General features: G+C 35.9%; 5 protein-coding genes across 5 annotated transcripts; 3 read left to right on the forward strand and 2 right to left on the reverse strand.

Moving 5' to 3' along the window:
* The first annotated feature begins 1,625 nt into the window (after positions 1-1,625).
* LOC113725057 (uncharacterized) lies at positions 1,626-2,926 on the forward strand. Its single transcript, XM_027248031.2, has 3 exons — positions 1,626-1,999; positions 2,172-2,418; positions 2,538-2,926. The coding sequence occupies exons 1-3, from the start codon at positions 1,850-1,852 to the stop codon at positions 2,612-2,614; spliced, it is 474 nt and encodes a 157-aa protein (XP_027103832.1). The 5' UTR covers positions 1,626-1,849; the 3' UTR covers positions 2,615-2,926.
* Positions 2,927-4,519: 1,593 nt separating this feature from the next.
* LOC113725055 (uncharacterized) lies at positions 4,520-8,018 on the reverse strand. Its single transcript, XM_027248027.2, has 7 exons — positions 7,842-8,018; positions 6,779-6,963; positions 6,176-6,316; positions 5,699-5,807; positions 5,505-5,566; positions 4,936-5,039; positions 4,520-4,791 (listed from the first exon to the last, which is right to left on the reverse strand). The coding sequence occupies exons 2-7, from the start codon at positions 6,869-6,871 to the stop codon at positions 4,683-4,685; spliced, it is 618 nt and encodes a 205-aa protein (XP_027103828.1). The 5' UTR covers positions 6,872-6,963; positions 7,842-8,018; the 3' UTR covers positions 4,520-4,682.
* A 1,462-nt stretch (positions 8,019-9,480) lies between these two features.
* LOC113725056 (protein phosphatase inhibitor 2-like) lies at positions 9,481-12,386 on the forward strand. The gene is made up of 5 exons (XM_027248028.2): positions 9,481-9,592; positions 10,057-10,205; positions 10,735-10,847; positions 11,403-11,579; positions 11,885-12,386. The coding sequence occupies exons 2-5, from the start codon at positions 10,201-10,203 to the stop codon at positions 12,127-12,129; spliced, it is 540 nt and encodes a 179-aa protein (XP_027103829.1). The 5' UTR covers positions 9,481-9,592; positions 10,057-10,200; the 3' UTR covers positions 12,130-12,386.
* Positions 12,387-13,468: 1,082 nt separating this feature from the next.
* Positions 13,469-15,279, reverse strand: LOC113720912 (uncharacterized). Its single transcript, XM_027245510.2, has 3 exons — positions 14,783-15,279; positions 14,127-14,200; positions 13,469-13,738 (listed from the first exon to the last, which is right to left on the reverse strand). The coding sequence occupies exons 1-3, from the start codon at positions 15,060-15,062 to the stop codon at positions 13,673-13,675; spliced, it is 420 nt and encodes a 139-aa protein (XP_027101311.1). The 5' UTR covers positions 15,063-15,279; the 3' UTR covers positions 13,469-13,672.
* A 4,573-nt stretch (positions 15,280-19,852) lies between these two features.
* On the forward strand, positions 19,853-23,988 carry LOC113720270 (uncharacterized). The gene is made up of 3 exons (XM_027245195.2): positions 19,853-21,187; positions 22,803-22,969; positions 23,835-23,988. Exons 1-3 carry the CDS (start codon positions 19,853-19,855, stop codon positions 23,986-23,988), a joined length of 1,656 nt encoding a protein of 551 aa, XP_027100996.2.
* Positions 23,989-25,896: the final 1,908 nt, after the last annotated feature.

Consider the following 25,896-nt stretch of genomic DNA (forward strand, 5'->3'; position numbering starts at 1 on the left):
TGTAAGTTATTTGGGATATTTTTACTGTAGCACTTTTTGTGACGTGATGTATGTGAGATAAAAAGGTAATTTGGAAGATAAAAAGGTGTATTGAAAATTGTAATGATGATGTAAGCAAATAAAATTGGGGAAATAATACTCAATCCAAACAAACTTTTACGAAATAACAGCTAGCTCCTTTATTTTCAAATTTTTGTAATATTTAAACCCAATTCAAAATATACCATTAAAATACTCATTTTAAGAAAGAGAACATAATAGTTTTGCCCTTTGGTTGCCTCACTTTTACGAAATAAAAAGTATATTAATCAAAAGTAAAAAGCAAAGACAAAAGTATGAAGATGCATACAAAAAAAGAAACTTTTATCTAAAATGTTTTCAAACTAGAAAAAGAATTTTTTTGGTTTTCTTTAGGATTCAATTATTTGGAAATATAATAGTGGATCAATATTTTGATGGAAGGGTAGATTTCTTTTACTAAGGTGTTGCAATTTAGAGGGTTGATTATGATTTTAAAACTTTAATGTTAGATCCACCTTTATTTGTTTGATATGTTAATTAGGTATATTTTAGGTTACCAAATAAAGAAATATTTCCTTTTATGTAAGCTATTTTGAGTCAATTTAAGAAATTTTATAAATTATTTAGCATTTTGCTTTTTTTTTTATCCATATCGCTAGCTTGGAAATTAAAAAGAAAAAGGAAAAGTGTTTAAAATTGTATTTATAACTTATATGAGATGGCTAAAAAAATTAATTTGAAATTCTCTCAATATGGGAAAAGTAAAAGTCGTTTATATATTATTGTGAATGATTTTACATGTTTTGTAAATTATTCATAAGTTGTGCATTTTTTACATTTTTTGTCCAAATTATAAAATAAATTTTCTTAAAGGATCTCCCAATCCCAATAAAAACTTATAATTTTTCAAATGCTATGTGATATCTCTACAATAATAAAGTCTCTATACCTAGATGTTTAGTGTAAAGTGTAAACTTTTCCTGTCACTTTATGTATTTCTAAATTTGCCCATGTCATTCATTATCTACTATTATCCTCCGCATATACTCAAGTGATAAAGAAATCATATTTAGTCAAAACTATCTCACTCCACGCTCTCATTTACCTATTTCATTCAATTGTTGTCTCTCCCTTCATTCTTGCAGCGTCGTCATCTTCTAGTACATCACATATTTGTTTTAACATTCCAAATCATTTGTTAATAGTCTTTTGTGATTATTCTCTATTAAATCAACTTTTTCTTAAAATTTTCAACCTTTCTCCACAACTAGTAACTTTAATGTTTCATCACATGGTTTCTCTTCTTTGCTAAGTGATTGTTGCTCCCGCATGCAAGACTTCAAATTCATCAAATAAATGTCTCCAAATGATTATTACTCATATACACACACACACACACACACACATATATATATATATATATATATATATATTATCCTTTTGTCTGTACACATTCAAAAATAGTACACACTCAAAAATAGTACACACGTAAAGTGTGGCAAAAGCAAAAATTGTTCGAAACTCAAGGGAGCTTTGCGAAATTATCCCTTTGTTATAAGTTGATTCATCCGTGGCGCGTGCAACGACACGGTTCCGCTGAGAGAAGATGTTCCAGATCGACGGATGGCCCTTTTGCCGCCAAATCCATATTGTTTTCCCTCCTAATTTTCTCTCACTAGTCACTAGCCGTCTGTCCTCCAACCTTTCCTCGTTACTACTCCTTCAACCGGCCATTTTTTGACAGCCCACCCCCCCCCCCGCCCCGGCAAAAAAAAATCCACCCCCCACTGCTTGAATTCAATTCATCCGTTGGGTAATTGCACGGGGGATGCAGATAAAGGTGAAGTGCAGCTGCGGTCAAGGCAATTGCCCGGAATGGGCAATTCTGGAACTCCAAGGCGTGGTTGAGGCCCAGCCCTCCTTTCAAGATCGCCTCCGCAATCTCCATATCGGCCTTCTCTGCCGACCCTCGTCTCAGGTTTCCCAATTCCCCACCGTTTCCCTTTTCAATTAATTAATTCCTTTTCTGGCCAGTCAGCCTTCATTTTTAACCATGACAATTTTCTGAATTTTTCTCTTCTTTTTTTTTTTTTCCCTCGCTTCTAGCTTCTCGTAGCATATCTGTGAAACTTGTTTCGGTGGGTTTGTAGGAAAGTTACACGTTTACAGTAGGGTACCACGAGTTGACGGGGACGAAGGTGCCCCTGAAGAAGCCTATTTTGGTGTTGAAGAAAACAAGAGTCTCAGATGGGGATGTGGTTGAAGGAGAGGGAGAGGAAGAGAAGGATAGTGGAGGGGATATTGCTTCTCCGTCAAATTCAAGGGTACAATTGGCTGTCATTGGAATTATTCGCCACAAGATACTGTTCAAGACCAGACCAAAGGCGCTCATCTCTGGTAATAAATCAAGCCTGCATTCTCTAATATTTTTCCCAACTCAGAATTCTAGATCAATCTATTCAACGGAATAAAGCGTTTGACATTTCTTTCCTCATATGCTTCGGTGCTAAATTCAGGACCTCAAACTGTTGCCATGGGAAAAATCAGTACGCCAAGTTCCCTTGCGCCAAATTGTGGATATACCTTTGCCTGAATTATCCTACCTTGCGCTCGTGGAGAAGCGAGGGAATTTGATTTGCCTGTTGCCTTCTTGAGAAGCACTAAAAAAAAAAAAAAAAGTTAGTGACAAAAGTTCAGTTTCAATCCTCTAGTGCTAATGTAACTTCCTTCTTGATCATCACAGAACTGTTCATTCTCTTGTCATAAACTGGTTTCTGTTTGGGATGGTACCTTTTTTTTTTTTTTTTTTAATATACCATTTGATATAAGGAAAGAGATATAAATTACGAATACGATTAAGCGAATTAAATGATAAAAATACAAAGAAAGATGCTCTGCTCTATAATTACCTCTTATTTTTCCTCGAGCCCATGCTATTTGTTTTGAAATCTAGTATTGATGTTTCGTTGAGTATAAAATTAATCCTCGAGCCCACACTACTTGTTTTGAATTCCAGTATCGATCTTGGGTCGAGTATAAAATCTCTGTTGATAAAATATACCATCGGGGTTTCTCATCATTGAAATTGGGAGCGGAAATGTGATGCGCAATTTTAAGTGAATTGAGAGTTAGTCAAATTACCAATCCATTCATCTTGCATGCGATTGCGACATAGCAACATTTACCTGCAGGGGATTGTTAATGTTTCTTAGGGCCAATTTGAGCTAGACTCGCTCGATCCAAAACAACAAGTTCATTGAGGCTAAATTTGAATTGGGTTGGTTAGAACTTAGGTTTAAATATGAAGCACAAACTAAATATAAGCTAAGTTTGAATCATATTAGGCATAAGTTCGATTAAAATCTGACTCATATATAAGTATATTTATATATATAATAATATCTATAACTTATAATTATACACAATAGAATGAAGATGAGGCCCGTGAGCAGTTGAGGACATGAAAGCACTTAAATTCCAATGGACCTTAATGGACAATTTCAAACATCAAGAATCCTCCATGATAGGTTGGGGGTTTGGGATGAAGTGCATGGTGGTTTGGGTGTTCTTACAAATTCATTTGATCAGATCAAATTTTATAAGAATAAGCCAGAAATTATGTATTTCTATTTTTGGCGACTTTTTTTTTTTGTCAAAGTCTTTCGTAAGACTTTTGTGACTTTACAAACCTAAACTCTGAGTAAACCTCAAAAGCCGGCAACTCTTGAGATTCCTCGGGAGACTTATAAACCCACCCAAATCCCCTCCCAACCTCGATGTGAGATAATCACCTAAGGGGGGCGACTTTAATAATTTAAAAAGTGGGCCGGTAAACACTCAGATTGGTTAGCACTCCATAATACAACATAAAATATTAATAATTCATATATAAATTTATAATTATAAAATATATATTATATAAAATTATGAATTTGCATCAAACCCGATTTGAACTTAAAACTCAAATGATAATATGAATTGAACTTGAACTTTTTAATATGAGCTTGAAACTCTAAGGGGGGGGGGGGGGGGGGGGGGCTGGTTCTTGCTTTGGAATTGGAAAGGGGAAAGGAATAATTCCCCCACTAATGAGGATTTTAGTCAATTCCTCCCAATTTGATCAGAAATCATGAATGACCAAATTTTAAAGCATGATTTCAATATTTCAATTCCTATTGTACTCAAATTCAATCTACCAAAATACAACTTGCACTATCAGGTGCCACCGAGGATTCCAATAAAGAGGAAAAGCATAACAGTTCAATCCACCAAAATACAACTTGCACCATCAGGTGCCGCCAAGGATTCCAATGAAGAGGAAATGCAAAACAGCAACACTAGACACCAATTAAACGCAGACAGGTACACTAATAGCAACGTATCGTTAAAAAACCGTAAAAGCCCAGATGAAGCAATTCTGTATAGAAAAGTAGGGCTGTTTTACAGCTAATTTCACAACAATCATGTATGCCATTCTTACGAACAATAAGAAGCAAAATTCCAGGCGAATGGGAACTTCCATCAAGAAGAATTTGCAGCTTGCAATGGAGATGTATCAATTGGTGAGGACCAGCTCGAATCCCTGAAGGATCCGAGCTGAATCCCTATTTACTTAAGTTACAAAACGTTGCTAAAATAAATTGTAATGGTAGAATTAATTTCTATGCAGGGCCAGAAATTCCTACGCTAGCACGAGCTCTTAACATTTCAGTTCTCTTACTTCTCTCCATGACATCTACTAGCCAGTCTACACTTTCTTTAATCCCAGTCCTGTAATCAATGATGAACTCTAGAATGAGAACCTTTAATGTACAAGAAGCACACGAAGTACACATTTTCTTGTACGTCACCACAAGCAGCACAAAGCTTCCAATTGGGACTCTAGGACAATTAAATCCAGCAGTTTATACTTACCCATCATATGCAGAAACAGCTTGAAAAGTATAAACTCGTTCATCCAATTTCTTGAGATCTAGATACCGCGCAACTTCTTCAGCTGTTACTGCCTGCGCAAGATCCTGCAATGCAGATCTTGCATCTTAATTAGCAACAATTGCTTCAAAGAAAAAGAGAACTGATAGCAAACCTTTTGGTAATTGTACGAGATGCCTCAATTTCTTTCACAACTAATCAAGTGAAGGAAGAATATACAAAGAGATCATCATAAATATTTATCTTTTTGTGCATTCAAAATGTTTATATCACAGGTTACGACCAAATGAGCAAAGAACATTCCACTTAGGAAAGAACCGAGAACATCCTTTCCGTCCTTTTCAATTATCAAAGAAAGGAAATAAGAATGTTTGGAAAGCCCATAACAACAAATATATTGGTAATGTGATGCAGCACTAATTCTCTATACAGTAACACGTACATCACAAAGGAGGAGGGGAAAAAGTTTTTGTGAACAATATTTCGTGTTCTTTTCTTCATTTTGCAAATGAGGTTATACAAAGGCATAAAGGTGTAAAAAACAGTAATACCTGCTTGTTTGCTAATATGAGAAGTGGGGCTCCTTGCAAATCTTCATGCCTAAGGACCTTTTCTGTTCATCACATTGTGCACGAAGCAGAGCACATTAGAACATAAAATGAAGATCCTAACTCAAACGACAAATGGTAATGATGACATGCAAAAAGTTACATTTCACTAATTTAACTTGATCTACACTGCTTACCAAGTGCTGACTTAGAATCTTCAAACCGTGAAGGACAGGCAGCATCAACAACGTATACTACTGCATGTGCCTCCTCATAGTATTTCTCCCAAATTGATCGAAGACCAGGCTGATGTAACATGACAATCACACATTAGTACCCAATTCCTCAGTTTGAAAGATGGCAAGTTCACGGACCTCACAAAGTGGTTTAAGTAGAAAGGGCTTTTATATGCCAGAAAAGATGGTTCAAAAACAACGGGAAAAGATGTTTTCCCTAATAATCATACAGCAGAAGGAGATTTTAAGACAATTAGTCTGTTTTGCAACATCACACAGGGACAACAGTGATAATACTGTCACAGTTATAGCTTTTTAGTTAGCAAGATGTGCTACAGAACTAGCTTCTATTATTACTAGACAGAAATTTCAAAATGTGGAATACACATTTGCCTAAAAACTAATGCAATTGAAGACCAGAAACTTATGTTTCAATACCTGTCCTCCCAGGTCCCAAAAGACAAGTTTTGTGTTTGAAACTTCAACTCGACCAATATTAAGTCCCACCGTTGGAACAATACGATCAGGAGGAAGGCCTTCCAAATTTGAATATTGGGACTTCAGTTTCTCCAGTAGTGTCTAAACATATCAAAGATAAATAGTAATACTAATAATAATCAGACATAATTTCATAAGACTGATCCATAGTAATTCGTATGGGTAAAAGTGCATCAAAAGTACAAGCAGACATTGTCCATGTGTATTAATAAATGAATAGGAGAGCACAGACGAGAAGGCAACTCAGGCACATTTATGGTAAAATTCTTAAAACATAATGAAGTTCCCTTTGCATTTAAACAAAATATAAACAAGACACTTCTCACTGATGCTTAGTGTAGAAGTCAGAGGCAACTTTTTCAACTTCAAGAAATATGGTAATATACAATCACAAAAATGTAAAGGTGGAAGAAATGCAAAGTGCAGTTGTAAGATGGAAAAACTTAGCTTGCTTAACGTTATGTAGCATTAGAAAAATAAAGAATTCAAGAGGTATAAAATTAAGCTGCATGCAACAAGCAAGAAAACTAGTTAGGATATTACTGTTTTCCCAGCCTTGTCAATTCCAAGAATAAGAACATGAAACTCCGTTTTGCTGAACATGTACTTCCAAAGTCCATAAAACAATGAAAACATCTCTGACTTGTTATATTGTCTCTATCAAGCATTCTACTCAACTCTCAGTAGGTTCCAGATAACTTCATTTTCTAGCCATCAATAAAAATATCCTGAGACAGAGAAGGAAGATATCGATACAATAACCAATAATTAAAAAAAAAAAGGATGAGAAATAGACAAACAGGTGTCAGCAAGAGAAAGGAAAGGGAAAAACATGCTGATTGGCAAAATTTTTATTTTATAATTATTTCTGTAAGACTCTTTTTCCTGCATCAATTGCGAATGAAAGAGTTCATAGAGACACACAGAAAAAAAAGAGACCCAAGGCAGAAAACTTGAAAGAAACACTATTTGCTTCAACCCACCATTCAGTACCATGAAGGAGTAAGCATTTCGCATATCTCCTAGAACAACTTAAATGTCAGTGAGATCACTAGTTTCAAAGAATTAAATCATTAGAAAGTTATGAGATAGAAAAGAAATATTGCGAGATGCTGTGTGTGTAGCGGCAAAGAGCTGGAATCCCAATTATAGCTGCCTCCAATGAAATTCATATCTGTATTCCATATTGAGCAACAATTAACAGCAGATGGGTCCAAAACGCCATCAATATGTATATGCTCACACTAACCTCGTCACAATATATTCCACCAATCTAGGTTAGATATATCCTTCGAAGAAAATACGGAGAAAAAAATCAGTATATCTCAGTTTTTCGTAGTTAAGTTGATGAATCTTCCCCTGAGCTTAAGGACCTGATCTTCCCCAGGCCTGTGATACAGAACCGACAAAGACGCAATAACTAATGCGACTGGAAAACAAGATCTTGAATCCGGAACACTCGATACAAAATAACCCCACTACTTATTTACTGATAAAATACTTGAAATTCAATAAACCGAAAACAGAAAGACAAAAAAAAAGCTCCAGATCAAGGATCAAAGAATCAATTAAAATACTACTGCACAAGAGAAGAAGATGTTCTTACTGTATGCGGAAAAGAAGAATGAGCGAGATTGCAAATCAAATAGAGCTATCTGGGAATTTTCTTTCAGCTCGATTTTTAATTTCTTTAATAACCCTTTTCCCTTCTTGTTTGATTGAAGAGCTTCAAATCCCCCACCGGTTTTGTTGCTTATTACGGAATTTTGTTCATAATAATTTTCTCGGCCCATTGTTCTCGCGTTCATGTTGCTTTTCATGTCTATTTCCCACAATGCCCTCCCTGGTTTGTGCCAACTGCCAAATTGCCAATCTCGGAGTTTTGACGTTTGACCCAGACCCGTATTGAGTGGAAGAGGGTGCGCTGCACGTCATCTTCTTTCACCCTCGTTTGGCATCGCGGTACTTTCGGTGAAAAAACGCTTTTGGATGTTACAAAAACTTTTGAGATATTTGGTTCTGTCAATTAGCGTGGAGGTTTTTAGTGTTAAAAATATTTTTAGAATAGCTTTTATGTTTTAAAAAATAAAATATTAAATTTAATTATTTTATCTTATATTATGAATTAAACAAATAGATAAATATATTTTAATATTTTATATTACATATTATTTAATACAATAAATACTTATTCAACTATGTATTCAAACAAATTATTTTTAATATTTAAGTATTTAATAAGTGTTTTTATTAAAAATTCTATTGGTGAAAATTTTTGAATAAACAACCGCAATCCCAAACCGCCTTAATCACGTTAACAAAATTCTAATATGAGTATATAGGTAGGCCCCCACTCCCACTAGCCTAGCAGCCATACTGAGTGTGTTGGGATTATAAATTATTTGAGATATTTTTACTGTAACATTTTTTTTGATATGATATATGTGAGATAAAAAGGTGATTGAAAAATATGTTGATGATGCTAGCAAATCAATGTGTGTGAATAAAGTAAAATAATCTTCCATCCAAACACACTGAGTTACATTTAATTAATTAAGTGCATGAAACAAAGTCAATCTTTCTTTATTTCCATTTCTTCTCTTTCTTTCCATCCGGAGTTAGTCAAACTTACTCAAAAAATACTACTATTAGATACAATAAATAAGCTTAATGACCTTTTTTTTAAAGTTTAATGACTTTAGGCTTTTTGCCTCGGTTGTTTTTGGCCAATTGTGTTCATTTCTTTTTTTTTTTCCCCTTCCCCTCTCATTACATATGAATATATGATATAAATAGTAAATAAATGGAATTAAAACTTGAGAGAATGATTAAGTCAAGTAGCTGGGATTTCTTACTTAAAAAAAAAAGTTGATGCATGTACAATTTAAAAATAATTAGTTCTTGTCAAATCTCCAACCCTAGTAAAAAAGGGATACTAGCTTCCTTTCAGCCGTCCAAGTCTTTGGTCAATATTAAGAATGCTAGTTTCTTTTTTTAAATGAACACCATTAAATACATGCATATTACACAATTAAAAATAATTATATATGTGTGTGTGTGGCAGTGGTGAAAAAAAAAATTTTAAACTAAGGAAAATATTATACAAAAAGGCTTGCAAATTATTTAAGTCGTATGATTTTGCAGCAACTTAAATCAGGACATTCGTTTGAGTGAAAGAAAAGCCCAGGATGATGTCGGTCGTGATGGGGCGATGTTGAGGGCGATTTGCTAATACACCTAAGTGGCAGGGGTATTAAAGGAATCGTAGAACAAGCAGCTTTCCTCAAACAATTGACATAAATACATTTTCGCAAGAGGAAGCAAGGGAACAGCTACCATTCCTTCATCTTTTCAAAGGTACGATTCTCTGTCTTCTCCTTCTTCCATTTTTTTTTTCCAACCGCCCCCCTGCATTGCCATGCCATAAGCTTGGTTATTTCTTTTTTCACTTTGTCGAACCTCTCGCAATATCGGGAAGTTCCGAATTTCATGCACCTGGGCCCCTGAACATTGAATGAAAATTGTCAATGAATTGAATGTTTCGTAAGAAGTGCTTAATCGGATATTCTTTGTTGTCTGTTCTTGATTTTGAATAAATTATCTTGTTTGGTAAGTAGGTCTTTAGCCTTTTTTTTTTTTTTGGGGGTGGGGGGCTCTGGTTCCATTTATAAGTAACCATTAGGGCTTGGTTTGTGATTAGTCATTTTTCATCTAATAGAATAGCCGAGTTCTAAAAATGTTTTACCGTAGCCTGAAAATGTTGTTATGGTCCATTGATGTGGATGGAGATTAAAATCTGAATTTGTCTGTATTTGCTACAGAACTTCTAATTTGGAGGAAATTTTACTTGTTTGAGCCAAAAAAGCTTATTACCAGATTTGTTTTGCTGTTCACTGCTAGCTGTTTGATGGTCAACTGTTGAACCCGTGCCGGGATTTGTACAAGATTTCCTTTTGACTGCGGAAATGAGGTAATTCCCCATTCCGTATGCTTTCTGCTTACTGGGGTTCCTATAGCTCTTACTTATTGGCTGCATTTTATGCTCACAAATATCACCATGATTGAGGCTTGAAATCTCTAAACATAGATTTCATAATTCTTTTGTTGTTCCTCTCCCATTCAATTTCAAGTGGCGAGTTATTTTCCTTGAGTTGATTGCACATATTTCAAGCCTGTTATTGAGTTTTGTACGGTATGGAGCTGTGTTCAATCAATTGAGTTTGGTCAAATGTGCATGACGAACAGAAACTTATGTTAAAGAAGTAGTACTAGTCTGGCTAATGAATATGATCATACATAACTCTTTTGGAGGTTTTCTTGTTGTTGGCTACTGTTGGCAAAGAATTGACTATTCTGTTCATTTACTTTTCTCCATTCTGATTTTTAATGTTTTTAGAATTGTATTCATGACTGTCCAAGAGAAAGTCTGCATCATTTGGACGTCTCTCAAATATTAAACAAGATATATCGTGATCTGAGCATGTTCATTCTGGTGCCAGGGGACGTGTGAGATGGGATGAAGCCAATCTTGGGGAGATTGAAGCAAATAAGCCTGTAAGACAGAAGATTACAGAACCAAAGACGCCATATCATCCTATGATTGATGATGATGGTACATTTGTTTGAGTATTCTTGCTTCTTTCAATGCTTCTTCTTCTTCTTCTCCTCCCTCTCTCTCTCTGTCCCCGTCCCTCCCTCCCTCTCTCTCTCTCTCTCTCTCCCCATTTCTTTTCTGTTTTCTCCTAAGAGGTCTCTAAGGGTATGTTAGGTTTACACATTGGTGGTGGTTGACCATAAAGGGCAGTAAGTGGATAAGATTGTTAAATCAGTGGGCTTACTTTCAGGAAAATGGTGTTTGGAGGACTAAATTGTGCCTGAATTGTCAAAATTCGTTATCTGTCAATCTCAAGCTTCAATCATGGAATAAATGTCAATCGCCACCAAGCTATTTATCTCACTGCCCTTGTGACCAACTTGAAGTGGTTTTCTCATTTGCATGTTCCTGTATTTGGTGTGAATATGACTTATTGCTAAGCTCATGATTTATCTTGCATGACATGCAAGTTGAGTATTAGTGATGTTAGTCACCCCAGAAAAGAGACAACTGGCTGCGTTACTTGTCAGTTGCTTTTTTAATTGGTTCTTTGTCAACATTTTATCATGTTAGGATCATTGTCTCCTATACGAGGAGGTAGCTTTGATGATGGGTTGGCTGCTGATCCAGTGAATGCAGAAGCAATATGTTTTGCATTGAATGACATGGCTTCTTCCAGTAAAACTACTTCAAGACGCTCAGGCTGGACATCATCTGAGGATGAAGCAGATGCCATGGATCAAGATGAAGGTGTATCTCCAATCAATGCCCAATTGTATTTTCATCAAAATTTGTGTAGTTTCTCAAATTAAAATTTTGTTTGTGGAAATTTAAGTAAAGCTTGCTTTTTGTTGGGAAAGTCACTTTTTATGAAATAGGTAAACCGGTTAGAATTCTTTCTAGATCAACACGACAGCTGCACTATTTGAGGCTACTGCTAGCAGTACTCAAGGGGATGATAATTTTCTCTCTTAATGTTTATTTTTGTTGTTTGAATAAATTCTTCAGTACAGTTCCATATGATTCTAAGAGATGATTTGCTACAAATGCATCAGATTCTGATTCAGAAAGAAGCAGGACCTTTCGGGAGCAAAGACGGGCTCATTATGACGAGTTCCGCAAAGTGAAGGAATTGCGAAGAAAGGGCTCTTTGCTTGAAGATGCATCTGAAGATGAGGATGAAAATGGTGAGAGAAAGGATAAGAATGACCCATCAGCCTTGGCTGATGGAGTCAAAGACATAGAGATAGAAGGGGACAATGATGCCACTGGATCATCAAAGCCTGCCAATGGAACTTAGTTGATGTTACAAACATTTACAGGAAATGTTTATTTCTTTTTTTCATTGAGGTGGTTTTGTTGCAATTCTCGGATCTGCTTTGATCTGGAACGTGTGCTTTCTTCCTTTGAGATGTATATAAGCATTTTTAATATGTAGGATCTTTTTGACAGACTTCCTCTGGTGAATGAGGGAATAATCTTGTAACAGTTGCTGAAAACATGATGCTTGGTGAGCATAATGTTTCAGGTCAAAATGTTCCTAGCGCTTTGAGTTCAGTTAAGCTTGCTAACCATTTTGAGTTCAATCAGTTTAAGCATCGAAGGGATTGAAGTTGAAATACCGGATTGCCTGGTTCGACAAGACTCTCGGATCATAGCCCTTTGATATTTGATTCAAAGGGTACTTTCGGTTCTCAAAATGTAAAGGGAAAGAGAAATGCAAATCGAGGAAGAAAGCGGAATGAAACCTTAATTTGGAATGTTGCTGCAAATGGAATTTTCATCGTGCTGAAAGAAGAACTGAGAGAGAACATTGGAGGGCCTGGGCCTCATCATTTTAATTAATGTTGATGATGCGGCACGATGCATACCACTTGATCTTTGGGTGGACTTGTAGGCCGTTCTACACAAGTTTTTGCTCCAAAGACGACAGGATATAGCTCGGTGCAATTCGTAATTGCAGTGTTGTAGACAGAAGTCTGATAAAGAAAAAGGTATGCCACTGCCAGTAGTAAATTTTGCAATATACGAGTTGACAAGAACGGTGGAGCTCAGGTGGAAGAGTCCAGAATTGTACGAGTGTGACGCAGAAGCAGAACAGATAAGACTCGTTTCCATGCGGGTCCAAGCATCGGAGTTTAGCACTTAGATCATGTCAAACACAATCAGCATGTGAATAGTTAAGGCCCAATTTCGCCGGCCGGAAACTGGAGAAGAAATTTAAGCAGGAAAAAAAAGAAACCGTAAGCCCACTTGTCAACAGCTAAGTAACCCCTTCGCCTCTTGCGTGTTAATCCATCCATTGCGTTGCAGGTAAAATCTAAAATGATGCCATTGCAGAAGGAAAAGGATTTCTTCGAAAGATCAACGCTGTCGATTGGACGTCCATTCTAGCGTAAGGGGGGCCAGCTTTTTGCATGTCTCATGTTCAACCAATTAGTTCTATTCTACGAACTCGGTATTTGTTGTTTTGTCCTATGAACCCATATGAATTTCGATGTCATTGTTCCATCCATCCATCCATCAGGGCATGGGTTTTCTATAACGTCTCAGGGTAGGGTGCCTACGGCTGATTTGGACAAAACGCTAGTAAAGGATTTTGGTCTTCTGCATCCTGCAAGATGATACTCATGCTAGTCTTGGAAGGAACTGATTATTATATACATGACAAACATTTTTTTTATAAATTAAAAAAATAAAATAAAATAAAAAAAGAGCGGGGCACAAAAGTCACTAAATAATACACTACTACTAATAGTCTTATCATTAGAAGATAAAAGTCGGTCGGGGCGGAAGGAGGAGGATATATCTGAATTCCTCCAGCCGGTGGTCGTTTACGGTTATTACACCTCTTTCTCCTTCTCATCTTTAATTCCATCATCATCATCACCTTCCAGCTGCGGGACCACCTGCGAGGCGAGGACACTCCCATCCATCATTAATTAATCCATTAGTACTTAAGAAGAAGATGAGGAGATCAAGGACCATCTCATCTGATTATTAAAAAAAAAGAAAAAAAATCAGCAGTATTTTCCCACATGATTAGTGATGTAATTAAGTCTCTCAAAGATTATAGTTTCATATCGGATGACAATAAATATCGCATCTAAAATTATCATTTGATAAGCACGTTAGTTAACTAGTCTTTCTTAAGATAAGATGAAAATTTTGAAATCATGGATCAGAACGCTTTTTTTTTTGTACCATCCGCTTAATGATGAATTACTAGTTATTAGTACAACAATAACGCGACAGGTTACCAGCAGCTAAGCTAGCTATAAAAGTAGCAGCGCAAACCTGATCAGGTGAAGATAATCGTCTTCTGCTTTTCTTGTCTGTCCTTACAACACTGGATGAGTACTCCGCAGCATCTGTCACATTTGAGAATATCATATTTATATATAAAAAATCATACTAATTTCTCCAAAATAATAGAAAAAAGAGAGAGAGAGAGAGAGAGAGAGGAAAAATACATATTCTACAGTGAAAAAAGCGAAGCAAAATATCTGGGAGGCATATTCGGTAGTTTGCAATTACAGATCATTTTGACGAGGCAGGTGTTTTGTTTGGATGGCCAGTAAAACGTCACAATTCTAGCCAAACCCGGGGGGGGGGGGGGGGGGGTGCGAATCAATAATACAATGCAGAAAGAAAGCGAGAGAACCTGCAGCAGAAAGACATGGTGGTTTTTCACAAGCCTCCCGATCGTCTTACCCACCCACCACTTACACTTTTCATCATATCATTATTGTAAGTTATGACAACAATGTCCGACCATATTATGTGGGTCTACGCCGAACAGAACAGAACAGAAACTACATTCGAGTCTGTCCTCCTTGGCAAGTACTAGTAGTTAGTAGTAGTGGCGATATACTACTGCTGTACCATCAAACATATAAGAAAAACTGGCCGGGGAGTAATACATAATTAATTACTATTATATTGTATTGTACCTGAGGTAGAATGCCTCCGTCGTCTATCCTTCCCCACATCTAGGGTGGAGTCAAAACAGTCAGGTAACGGGCGATCAAGGCGCAGGCTGTGACACTGACGACGGTTGCTGGCATTATTATTGTTGTGCTCAAACATGGCTCGGACGAAGGAAGCCTCAATCGAGTTCAAGAAACGTACGTGCCTCTCGTCTGTCCAGCAATAAAAACTGGGCGATGATCCTCCTCCACCACTACTGCCGTTGTTCTTCCTAGTAGCAGTATTGCTATCATCCATATCCATCACAACTTCGCCGGAAAAGAAAAGAAAAGAAAAAAAAAACCTTTTTAGTTTTCGATGGACTTGGACTTGGACTTGGCTGTGTTTCCCCCAGAAATTCCTAAAAAAACATATGTGAATGTCCTAATCCGTAGCAGTAGTAGTAGTATTATGTCCTTGTGTTGTGTTGGGCGAGAGTTGGAGGGAAGGCACAGCTAGAGACATGATAACATGATGGTGTGGTGAGTCGTACGGGCTTTTATAGAGCAACCTGATGAAGCCTAGCTGGCATAACTTTTAGTCGACCAACGAACGAGAGACTCTCTCTCTCTCTCACTGTTTCTGACTGCCACGTGCTCCCTTCCGTTCGCTCATCTCGCCTACATCCTAATGCTGTTCCATTAAATATCCAAAAGTTGTTACTGTATCGCGTAATCAACAATATCGATTGAATGTGTTTGGATGGTAAATTATTTGAGATATTTTTATTGTAATATTTTTTATGATGTGATGTACGTGAGATAAAAAAATGTATTGAAAATTGTAATGATGATGCAAGCAAATATATTTGAACAAATAATCACCTTTTTTTTTCCTCCTTCAATATGTCAAATTTTCTGATAAGTAGATTTTGCCGAAATATATATACAGTACTTTTATTTCATAGATCTTTTTTTTTTTTTTTGTCTGCACTGAGATGTCCGGATCAATTCTTACAGGGCCCAATTAATTTTCTGCGGTCCAGACCCGGCGCCTCAACCCGATCCTAACACATTAAGTGTGCGGAGAAATACAGCAGAACGGAGGCTCGAACTCGTGACCTCTCGATTCCTGTGAGAGCTGGCTTCGGCTGGACCATTCACGCGAGGGCTAGAACTGATCAATGGAAGGCAGTTTTGGGTGACGAGCGATGACTCGGCAGCAGTACTTTTATTTCATAGATCGTTTGACATATTTTTCCCTTTTTATCATTCTTTTTATGAAGGAACCTTATATATATTTCTCTTCACCATCGCAAAAAAAGAGATCGAAAATAGTATAATCATGTCAGGTATAATGTAGATTATCCAGAAATTTTTCTCTTGAAAGATCCACTGTTAGAGAATTCTGAATTATTTTGATTTAGAGCTCAAATGGTTTTCAACGCCTTGCGTCGTGCCCCACAGCCGCCAGTCTTATTATTTACTCATAAATTATAATGAATGAAAAAGAGCAAGGATGTGGAGTTCACGACGGCTGGCGAGGGTGTGGGAGCGAGGAGGCGCATAGCAAAGCATACAGGAGAGCCTGTGAGTGAAAAATATCTCAAGGCCGGGGATTAAATTCTGGGTGGGGAAGGAGGAGATATTTTGGTGAGGTTATGTCGTTCAATATCATGGGAGAATCTTTTCTCAAGCACAGAGACCTACGGGATTGAATTAAATTATAGACACTGCAAAGCTATAAAACAAAAAAATCTGATCCCTTTTGTATATCTTCTTATTTGGATTGTCATCGTGGCTTTTGATTTTTTGTTCCGCGTTACCTATTTGACCACGTTTTCAATCCCAATTTACGCAACCGCCCTAACAACGCCCTATTCCTCCTATTCCACACCCCCCCCCCCCCCCCCAAAAACTGGAATACAATAAAGTTTATGCTCTGCGTGACAGCAACATCAGTCTGCTGTTTCTGCGGACGCGAAAGCGCATAAAGAGCACGATGATGAATGCTCCTATCCCCATTCATTTCCTTCGGAATTTCTGATTTCATCTTTTACACATACTACTCCAATATCTTTGTAAGTCGATTTCTTCCTCTCTTTTTTGGCTGAGAAATATTTACGTTTTGGACTCTATATTTTAATCACAAAGTTTTTTGTCTGTCTAATCATGGAGTATTAGCATTATTTATATAATCTTAGGGTGCATCTGATCAAACTGAAATTTGAATCCATTGAGTTATTAAATTATTAAGTCGTAAATATGATACATTTAAGTGTGCATCACATCAAATGATGAATAAATAGTTTATCACTTATTTTTTGGAATAAATTTTGTTCAGATATTCAATTTTTCGGTATCAGACGCATCTAAACATATTAAGATCTGAATCCATTAAATTTAAGTGGTGAATCATATATATATATATATATATATATATATATATATATATATATATATATAATAAAGTCATATTCTCATTCTTATCCCTTCATGTTTCTCTTTCCTACGTGGCTTTAACAAAACGGCAAGTAGTTTTCTGCGTTGCTTGCTCATTTTTTGTTTGGATGTATATCAATTCTTATTTCCTATAAAAATTCTTAATATTATATGATTTTTATTCCCTACCCAAAAAAGGAATTGGAAAGTAATGCGATATACATAAAAGAGACATAAATATCTCTATTAGATATATCTCCAAATTCATGCCAATATTTTGTGTACTGCATAGGGAACGAAGGTAAATAAGAATTGTTATCACTACAAGAAGTATAAAAGTAACTAATTTCAAAAGGAACCATTAATAACAGAAGTCAATATCTGATGTTGGAAATAGGATTCTTAATAAATTTTATTATTAAGTGCGTTATCAAGACATAGTGCATAGCACGAAATTTATAGAAAAGAAAAAGTTAATTGAATTCAATTAACTATATGTATATGACCCGTACGATCAAATATAAATTCCTATTTGAGATGCATTTACGAGCAAATGAGACATCTAAAAGGATGCTGTCATTTGAGTTTTGTGGCCCCTATGGCTGAAGTTTGCTAGAGGAAATCGTGTCATCAATTATAAATAAGATCACATGGAAATCTTTTGTGTTCTAAATCAAGTTGAACAATTACAATCTGGAACAAGGTAGTAATAAATTTACAGTGACTAGATGGTTTCACTGTGATTTCGAGAGGGAAACGCATTTCATGCTTTCACAGGTAATGTGCAATAAATTTCTCTTATATTTCACATATTATATCTCACAAAATTTTTGTCCCTTTAATTTTGATAAATCATTATCAGATTGGTGGAACCGACAACCAATACCAACCTGAAGTATTTTCTTCCCAGATCCCAATTAGTAAAATAGATGATTCTAATCAACAACATTTCAATACACTTTATATGAATAATTCATCAGAGGGTTCAACAAAAATCATAAATGAAGGGAATCCTCATAAAAAGATTTGCATGAGAAGGTAGATTTAATATATTATTTTACTTTCTTAAATTATAATTTTTACGTATTGTTATACACAACATTGAATGCGATAAATCATTTATTTTTTTATACTTAGTTATCCTGCTTTGCTACCATGCAGTGATAATGGAAAATCAATAAATGCTTATTTGCACGGACAAATCGAGAAAAATGTTCAAACAGAAGAAAAACAAAAAAAAAGTTTTTGAAGAGTAGAATATTATTTGATACTATTTACTGCACTTTTTATTTATTTTAAAGTGTTTGAATTGTTATGGTATTATTGAATGTTATTTTTTTCATTTTTGAATTATTATTCACTGAATTAGATGTTCAAATTTATATTATAAGAATACTTTATACTATAATATGCACATAGTTATATACTTAAGACAAGTTATAATAGATTATATATCAAATTTATATTTTATATCGATATTTTTATAAAATTGACTAAATAGTTTATTATTTTTTGATGATTCCTGTTCAACGAACGGGAACAAAACTAGTTGAGTTATTAAATAAGGCCTTAATTGAAAATTATGAAATGTTGCCATTCGTTGTTTAACTAACCCCACGTTTGGTGCGCGCGAAGGGTCTGGAAAATGGAAATAGCTTGCCTGGGATCGTTGGTTTTATGGGCTTTAATATGCAGTAGTGAGCTGTAAGTCTTGCTCGGGTCCGTGTCCATTTCAAAAGCAAAACCTTTGACTGTCCGACTTCAGAAATGCAGATCATTGTCATTGCCCATTGGATTGACTGTGGGCTTCAGATCTTTTGATCGGTATATGTAGACACGCAATGACATGGCCTCATCAGCTTCTCGAAACTAATTGCGCTGCCGTGATGCCTTGTGAGACAATTTTTTTTTTCTTTTTAATTCTTTTTCCAATAGGAATGAATGGAATTTCAAAAGCATGAAGTTCGAATGTAGGGAAATCATCAATCAAAACCTCTGAATTTCGGAATATCAACCTTAATTATTAGGCAAAATCCTCCCGACGGCTACGTGTTTTTGCATACACATGTATGTGCGTGTTAATTTCTTTTCTTGTTTTAATTGCGAAATATTTTTGCCAAAATTATTTATTTCACCAGGTGCTTAAAATTTTTTACAAAATGTGCTCTAAAAAATAGATAATAAGCTATCTATTTTTGAATACCAGCTCACCATTGTTAGAATTTTAACAAAAAAGTGTTGGGTCTTATAGGTTGAAACTCAGTTAATTGTCTTGGGCAGGTTGGTTCAAAACTATACAAGGAAAAATGAGGAATTAGGAAAAAATTGAGGGTGAAACCCGAATCTCAAAGTCAATTAACGTGAATTTGAAGGAGTTGAGCTGAGCCGGGACAATGTGAGAGGAGTTCTGATTTCGCCCAACCCATTCAGGAATCGTCTGAGCGCCTCCATAGGCGCCACTGTCTAACGCAGAGATTTGTGCCACTGTCTAACGCCCGTCCTTAATTGCAACTTCCTCATCGAAACGGCCAACGCCCTTTCCTTTGAAATCTTCTACAGTTTGTCCTCGTTTATGGAATATTCTGGTGCTAGATTACTGCTTTGCTACTAGACGCAATTTCACTTGCATTTAGCCACTGTGCATAGAAAAGGTCAGAAATACAAAATCAAATCATGCTTTATTTGTCATCCAGCAATCTCATTCTCCATGCCACACTTTGTCTTTCCCTCACGGTTTTTCTCTCCTTCCTCAAGATCCCTGCTTTTTTTCTCTATGGCCTCCACACCTATGTCCATCCAGATGATGTCGCTCCCCCTAACAGTAACTCTTCTCGTGGTGGAGGAGGTATCAGAGCTGCGATTCGGCGGCCAGGTACTTTCGACTCTGAACACAAACCCAGAAAAAAATCCAAAGATAAATTTGAGTTTGATGAGAATAAAGCTCAGATCTTTAGACTAAAGCTCAATGATGATCACTTACAAACAAGGGTTTATTATACCCAGTTTAGTAGTGCTTTTAATTCCAGTCTGGTTGCCATTTCTTGCTTGCTGCTTCACAGATTTTTAAGAGTATCAAAAGATTCTGGGATTTTAGAAAATGGGTCCGTGATCCCGATTTTGTTAGGAATTGTTGGGGTATGTAGATTGTTAATTTTGATTGCCAAGCTTTCATTTGAGCGATCAGCTTCTAAAAGGTCAGAGAGGCTGTTGAGTCTTGTATTTGGGGTTCTTGGGTTTTTCTGGGGCCTCGCGATTGTTTTGGAGATGGTTCCCGGTTGCGGTCTTGATTTTGATTTTGAATCGTTGGACGGATTTGGGAAGTTCTTTATTGCTGTTCTAATGGGCTGCATTGTGGGTCTCTTTTACATCCCAGCTACGAGGAATGCTCGTGCCTTTTGGCTTGGAACTGATCAGATTCGTTCTAATTTGTCCATAATTTCCTGTGGATGGTTTGGAAGAATGCTTCTTTATGGCAATTACTTGTTAGTTGTATTCACTTCCACGCTTTGGGTTGGCCCGTTTACTGAACTCCTCGTCTGCGAGAAATCTGATGGAATCAAAGGGCTTCATTCCAATGGTAGGAACAGATATACTGAGGAGTTGATAGGTAGATTGGGCATGTTGAGATCAGATTTCTACAAGTTCAGGGTTTGGTGCATGTTCAGTTCTGGTATTTTGCAAATTTTGTCTTTGCGGCCAAATGTGCAGATGTTTTTAAATGAAGCGGTACTGTGTTGGTACCAGAGATTGCATGCCAGTAAGGTTCCTGACTTGGATTATAGCAGGGCAAAAGTTTTCTTGCACAACCATTACATGTTTCTTGTAGTTCTGCAGTTCTTTGCGCCTGCCGCAATTGCACTTCTCCTTCTTGGATTATCCCATATTGATGTTAACTTGCTGGCAGATTTCAAGTTGCCATGTAATCTACTGCCTTGCTCTGCTTTGGTCAAAGAAATGGCCTTGTTTCTGGCTTGGTGGATAACTTTTGTTTGGGCTATATTTACGTCAGTGAGCCTTACTCTTTATAGGCGTGGTTTCCTGTTCGTTTCTTGACAATCCCTGCTCTTCATTGGTGTGCTTTGTGTCTGTTCCTTGAGGACAGAGTTGATTGTTTTCTGGTTTCATATGCAGCCATGTGATTGTTCGACTAAGGAGAGTTTGTAGCAACAACTGTTATATGAAAACCATGGCCCTCTCATTCTGCGTTGACTAGTTACAATTTTCCAATGAGCATTAACATTTCTAACAGGTTTTATTCATTATCTTACTTATTTTTAGATTGAGGACTGCTTTGTAGAAACATGTATTGTATTAAAACCATGGCCTTGTCATTCTGCATTGATGAGTTGCAATTTTCTGGCAAGCTGTAACATTTTTCACAGGTTTTATTTGCAACATTCTTCATAATGCCAGTTTGTATTTTATTTCACTCCGCTTGGGTAATTCAATGAGGCAAGACATCTTTGACAATGCATAATTTTCTTAAATAATTTAGGATTGAAAATTCACTTGCTTCTGATATTCTTCTTCATGTTAATGTTCAAGTGATAACTAATTATGGTTGATTTGGGGTTATGATCTCGGCATTGTGAGGGTAAATTTTTTATAGTCCTACTATGGTAATGCTTTAGCAAGCTAGAGGTTCTTGAATCTGATCCTTATCTGACTTACAGTAATATATTTACGTAATGTTTGTTAATGGCAACATGGGCTTAGAAGTAGGTTTTTCAACTGTTTTAGCTTTAAGAAGTTGACTGGTGAGTGGAAGAAACAATAATTATTCTTAGCTGTGTTGAAGTCATTAAAGGGAAATGTAGAGTGTTGGCCTTTTAATAATGTACCATTACAGGTTAAAGTACCTCTTTTTTTTCTCTTCTTTTGGTTGCTGTTCTTATTGTTAAAGTTAATAGATGTTAATCATAGGTAAATATTTATATTGATCTTTATACCCATGTGCTGCACATGGAGTTAATGCTCTAATTGACTTTTACCCTCCAATAAGTCTCTTTCATGTTTACATAGCCATTCACAATGTTGAATAATCATGCTCAACTGTTCCCAAAGCTATTGATCCCAATTTCGTGCACAAGGTATAATCACATAATGCTGATTTCTTTGCTTCTTGGCCTTTTGGTACTTCTTGTGATATTGGGGATATAGTTACTGCATGTGTGTTCGGCCTTTAGTTTCCTACATGAAGTGGGATTAGTTAACTGCTTAAACCACAGCCTTAATGAACTTCTATTGTCCGTGAAAGTGGAGATTTTCTGAGTATTTGCCTTCTTTGCTTGCCTTGCCTCATTACTCCTATAAGGCTTCTGTTTTGCTTCTGGACAAGCTAAAATACTGCACCCGTTTCCACGTTATTATTGCCTTCTAATAGCCAGGAACCCACTGAATCGGACATATTGCATGATACAGAAACTGTTCCAGATATGGCGAGTTTCTACACTTAGTTTGGTTTTTAATTTTATTCAAAGCCACTCTTCAGTACTTTTCCTTCTAACTGGATTATGAGAAGGCCTTGGACTGAGGAAACAAGTAGAGGCATTGTGACTGGTGCCATAGGAGTTTCAGGAACAAGTTTGTGAATATTGGTGTTTCAATACGACTTGGATTGCAGGATATAATTGGTATTGGCGCGCCACAGCGAATGACCACAAACTGGGGAGGTTTTCTGCAGTGCATGTCTGGCCTCTGTGCCACCATATCCTGTTATCCTTCCCAGTGGCAGACTTCTGTGTCAGAACAAAAAGATATCTCGGGTCTGGGTAGTTCTTCTCCCTGCTTGTAGGTGATTTAGATGGTAGTTCAGTTCATGTGATAAGCTTGGATACAGCATAGAGAAACTAGGAATGGGTGCAAATAGAGGGGATTCATTATTATGTTTTATGTTAATATGTTTTACCTTTCAATAGTTACAAGCAGCAATGTAGACGTGTGTTCATAACCAGCCACCATCATGGAATGGGACTATTGCTGTGTCTGGATTGGGGGACATGATTAGTCTCATGAAACGTTGTTATCATAGTAAGGAAGTGCTAGAGTAATCTAGAAACTGAGTTGACGCTACGTGCAAAAATGATAGATGAAGTTGTTATGTATTTTCCTTATCTCTACGAGGAAATTGGATTTGCCAATCGTTGTTCCTCTACCTTTTGCTATGTTGAATACTGGTCTAAATTTTAGGATTTTCTTTTTCTAGTTTCTGTGTACAGTATCCGCTCATTAGTAATTTGAGGATGTCGTATCAGCAATTGCTAAATTGCTGTGTCATGTGTGTTAATAATTGAACTGCAACACTCTGAACTTAAGCGATGTAATGGACTTTATTTTTTTTCTCAATATTCTCTTTAGCATTCTGAAGGCTTGACTTGGAGTGCTTAATTTTCTGTTGTCTTCTCAACTCCAATTTTGTACTCTTTTTTTTTTTTTTTTTTGTCAATCGTTATCCCTACTTCTACTCTATCCTAATCTAACTACGGGGAGGTTCAACTGAACCTACAGACCGATAAGGACAGAATCACCACCTATGAATTTTGTACTTTAAAACACGAGATTTTTGCACCGTAAAACATCTTTAATAGGGGAGATTTCCCGGCAGTCTAGCTAAATGCCAATCTGCGTGAAGCATAGAATGTGATGCTCTGTGTAGGCAAGTGATGTATCAGTCGCCCTGCTCGTGCCTGTGCACGGATGCACGATATGAAGAGGAATTGGAAGGGAAAGAGAGAGCTGGGAAGCGTCTTTGGCTTAGATTGGGGATAATTTCAGAAACCTCCCTTGAGGTTTGTGACAATAACACTTGATACCCCTAAATTTTGAGAAATCTTACCACCTCTTTTATTTTCAACTGTTTGTAACATTATCAATCTATTTCAAAAATGTATTATTAAAAAACTCAAATTCGGAGAGAGGAAATGTTTTCATGCCAAAATTGCCCTTGTGTTATGCTATTTTCTTCCAAAAGTAAACATACATTACTAAAAGCCTGAAAATAAAGAGAAATAGTGTGAAAGCATAATTCTAATAGAATAAATTATATTAGTTGGTGTTTTGAAGGTACAAAATATTACTATTTCAGAGTATGTTTGAGGTGATTCAAGTCAAAAAAAATTAATTTTGTACGTTATAAGGTGTTTTAGTTAATTTGAAGAGTTTTACAAATTTAAGAATTTTAAACTTTCTAAATTTTTTCATATGGCAATATTAGAAACAGACTCATTTGACGTGTTTTAAAAAATGTAAAAGTAAACTTTCTTTATTGCAAAGTATTTTTTTTTTTGAATGAATTTAGAATTTTATAAATTGTTTAAATTTTTTTAATGTTCTAACTTTTTGTCCAAAATTGACGAGTTGAAAACAAGAGAAAGATAAATTACTAACAACATGTTAAGATACTTATTCAAGGTATTTTCAACGCACAAATTTTATTTTTCTAATTATAATAGTTTTTCTTTTGCATTTCTTGATTGATGACTTTAAAAATTGCAAAAGATCTTTCAACCTCATTAATATGTTATAATTCTTAAGGATTTAAATTGGTTTGTTATGAAAATTAAAGGTCCACAAGAAAAGAGAAATTTTGGAATAGAAATATTTTATCTCTCCCAAAATGAGCTTTTAAATCATATTTTTTAGATGGATTGATAAAATTATAAAAAAGTTAAAAATAAGGGGGTATGTGAGATTTATCAACATTCATAAATATCATATGATATTGTCACAAACTTCAGGAGAAGCTTCTGAAATTACCGCTGTGGATTATGTATTTCGAGACACAAATTTTGGAAGGAAATTGCCGATATTCATTTGCTTTATTACTGTAGATACGTGGTGGATGGACAGCTTCAAGATGTAGACACAGCAAATATTTTGGATGAAGTTAGAGTGGGGGTGAATGTCACATAGCTCTTTGCCATATATCATCTCATCTCATCTCGTCTGTTATTACCATCTGAAAAGTCTGTCTGATTTGGGTGAATATGGATTTTCAGTTACTATTGAAAATATATTTGGATAGAGTATTATTTAAAATAATAATTATATTTTTTATGGTGTGATGTAAGATATATAAAATAAAAAATAATTAAAAATATATAAAAATAAATTAAAAAATATATTTATGATGTAAGTAAAATATATTATCTGAAATATTTGTACTTTCCAAACACTTCCAATCTATTATTACGTATCATCTCATCTCATCTGTTATGACCATCTGAAAAGTATGAAAAGTACGTCTCATATCGGAAAAGATGAAAGCAACTTATTATCAGTCAGTACTCAAGTTTTGACCAACACCCTGTCTCCTCTCCGCTCTCGTGGAAAGCGAATGTGTAATATGTATTGTAACTTTCTGCTTCTTCCCATAGAATTTTTAAAAGAGTGAACGGCCAAAATGGTCATTTAACTATTCAAAATAGCACCTTTTAGTATCTAATTTTTTTTTATGGCCAAAAAGAGCACTAAACTCACGTAAACGTGCCAACGGAGTCATTTTACCGATTTTTTGCGGTGAATCATCCGATTACAAGGCAATGTGGAGTGAAGGCATATTTTTAAGGGGGCAAAAATGTCCAACAAAATATGGCAAACCTATTTCTTGGGTTATTATTATTTTACCCGTTAACGTTTTGTATCACTATCAATTTTCCTTTTAACGCTATCTTTCAGTCATTTTGCTCCCAAAACTAACGGTCAAACTTAATGAAATT

The sequence above is a fragment of the Coffea arabica genome, chromosome 2c (genome assembly GCF_036785885.1).
Source record: "Coffea arabica cultivar ET-39 chromosome 2c, Coffea Arabica ET-39 HiFi, whole genome shotgun sequence".
Lineage (NCBI taxonomy): Eukaryota > Viridiplantae > Streptophyta > Magnoliopsida > Gentianales > Rubiaceae > Coffea > Coffea arabica.

Excerpts from the sequence above, each read along its gene's own strand:
- LOC113725057 (XM_027248031.2), top strand. The coding sequence starts at position 1,850 with ATGCAGATAAAGGTGAAGTGCAGCTGCGGTCAAGGCAATTGCCCGGAA. Across the intron at positions 2,000-2,171 it reads TCTGCCGACCCTCGTCTCAG|GAAAGTTACACGTTTACAGT; the intron begins GTTTCCCAATTC and ends GTGGGTTTGTAG. Across the intron at positions 2,419-2,537 it reads ACCAAAGGCGCTCATCTCTG|GACCTCAAACTGTTGCCATG; the intron begins GTAATAAATCAA and ends TGCTAAATTCAG.
- LOC113725055 (XM_027248027.2), bottom strand. The coding sequence starts at position 6,871 with ATGTTTTCATTGTTTTATGGACTTTGGAAGTACATGTTCAGCAAAACG. Across the intron at positions 5,567-5,698 it reads AGATTCTAAGTCAGCACTTG|AAAAGGTCCTTAGGCATGAA; the intron begins GTAAGCAGTGTA and ends TGTGATGAACAG. Across the intron at positions 5,040-5,504 it reads TCATATTAGCAAACAAGCAG|GATCTTGCGCAGGCAGTAAC; the intron begins GTATTACTGTTT and ends TCTGCATTGCAG.
- LOC113720270 (XM_027245195.2), top strand. The coding sequence starts at position 19,853 with ATGCTTTATTTGTCATCCAGCAATCTCATTCTCCATGCCACACTTTGT. Across the intron at positions 21,188-22,802 it reads TTTGGGCTATATTTACGTCA|GATATAATTGGTATTGGCGC; the intron begins GTGAGCCTTACT and ends CTTGGATTGCAG. Across the intron at positions 22,970-23,834 it reads GGTAGTTCTTCTCCCTGCTT|GCAAGTGATGTATCAGTCGC; the intron begins GTAGGTGATTTA and ends TGCTCTGTGTAG.
- LOC113720912 (XM_027245510.2), bottom strand. The coding sequence starts at position 15,062 with ATGGATATGGATGATAGCAATACTGCTACTAGGAAGAACAACGGCAGT. Across the intron at positions 14,201-14,782 it reads ACGGAGGCATTCTACCTCAG|ATGCTGCGGAGTACTCATCC; the intron begins GTACAATACAAT and ends CAAATGTGACAG. Across the intron at positions 13,739-14,126 it reads GATTATCTTCACCTGATCAG|GTGGTCCCGCAGCTGGAAGG; the intron begins GTTTGCGCTGCT and ends CTCGCCTCGCAG.
- LOC113725056 (XM_027248028.2), top strand. Across the intron at positions 10,848-11,402 it reads TCCTATGATTGATGATGATG|GATCATTGTCTCCTATACGA; the intron begins GTACATTTGTTT and ends TTATCATGTTAG. Across the intron at positions 11,580-11,884 it reads TGCCATGGATCAAGATGAAG|ATTCTGATTCAGAAAGAAGC; the intron begins GTGTATCTCCAA and ends CAAATGCATCAG.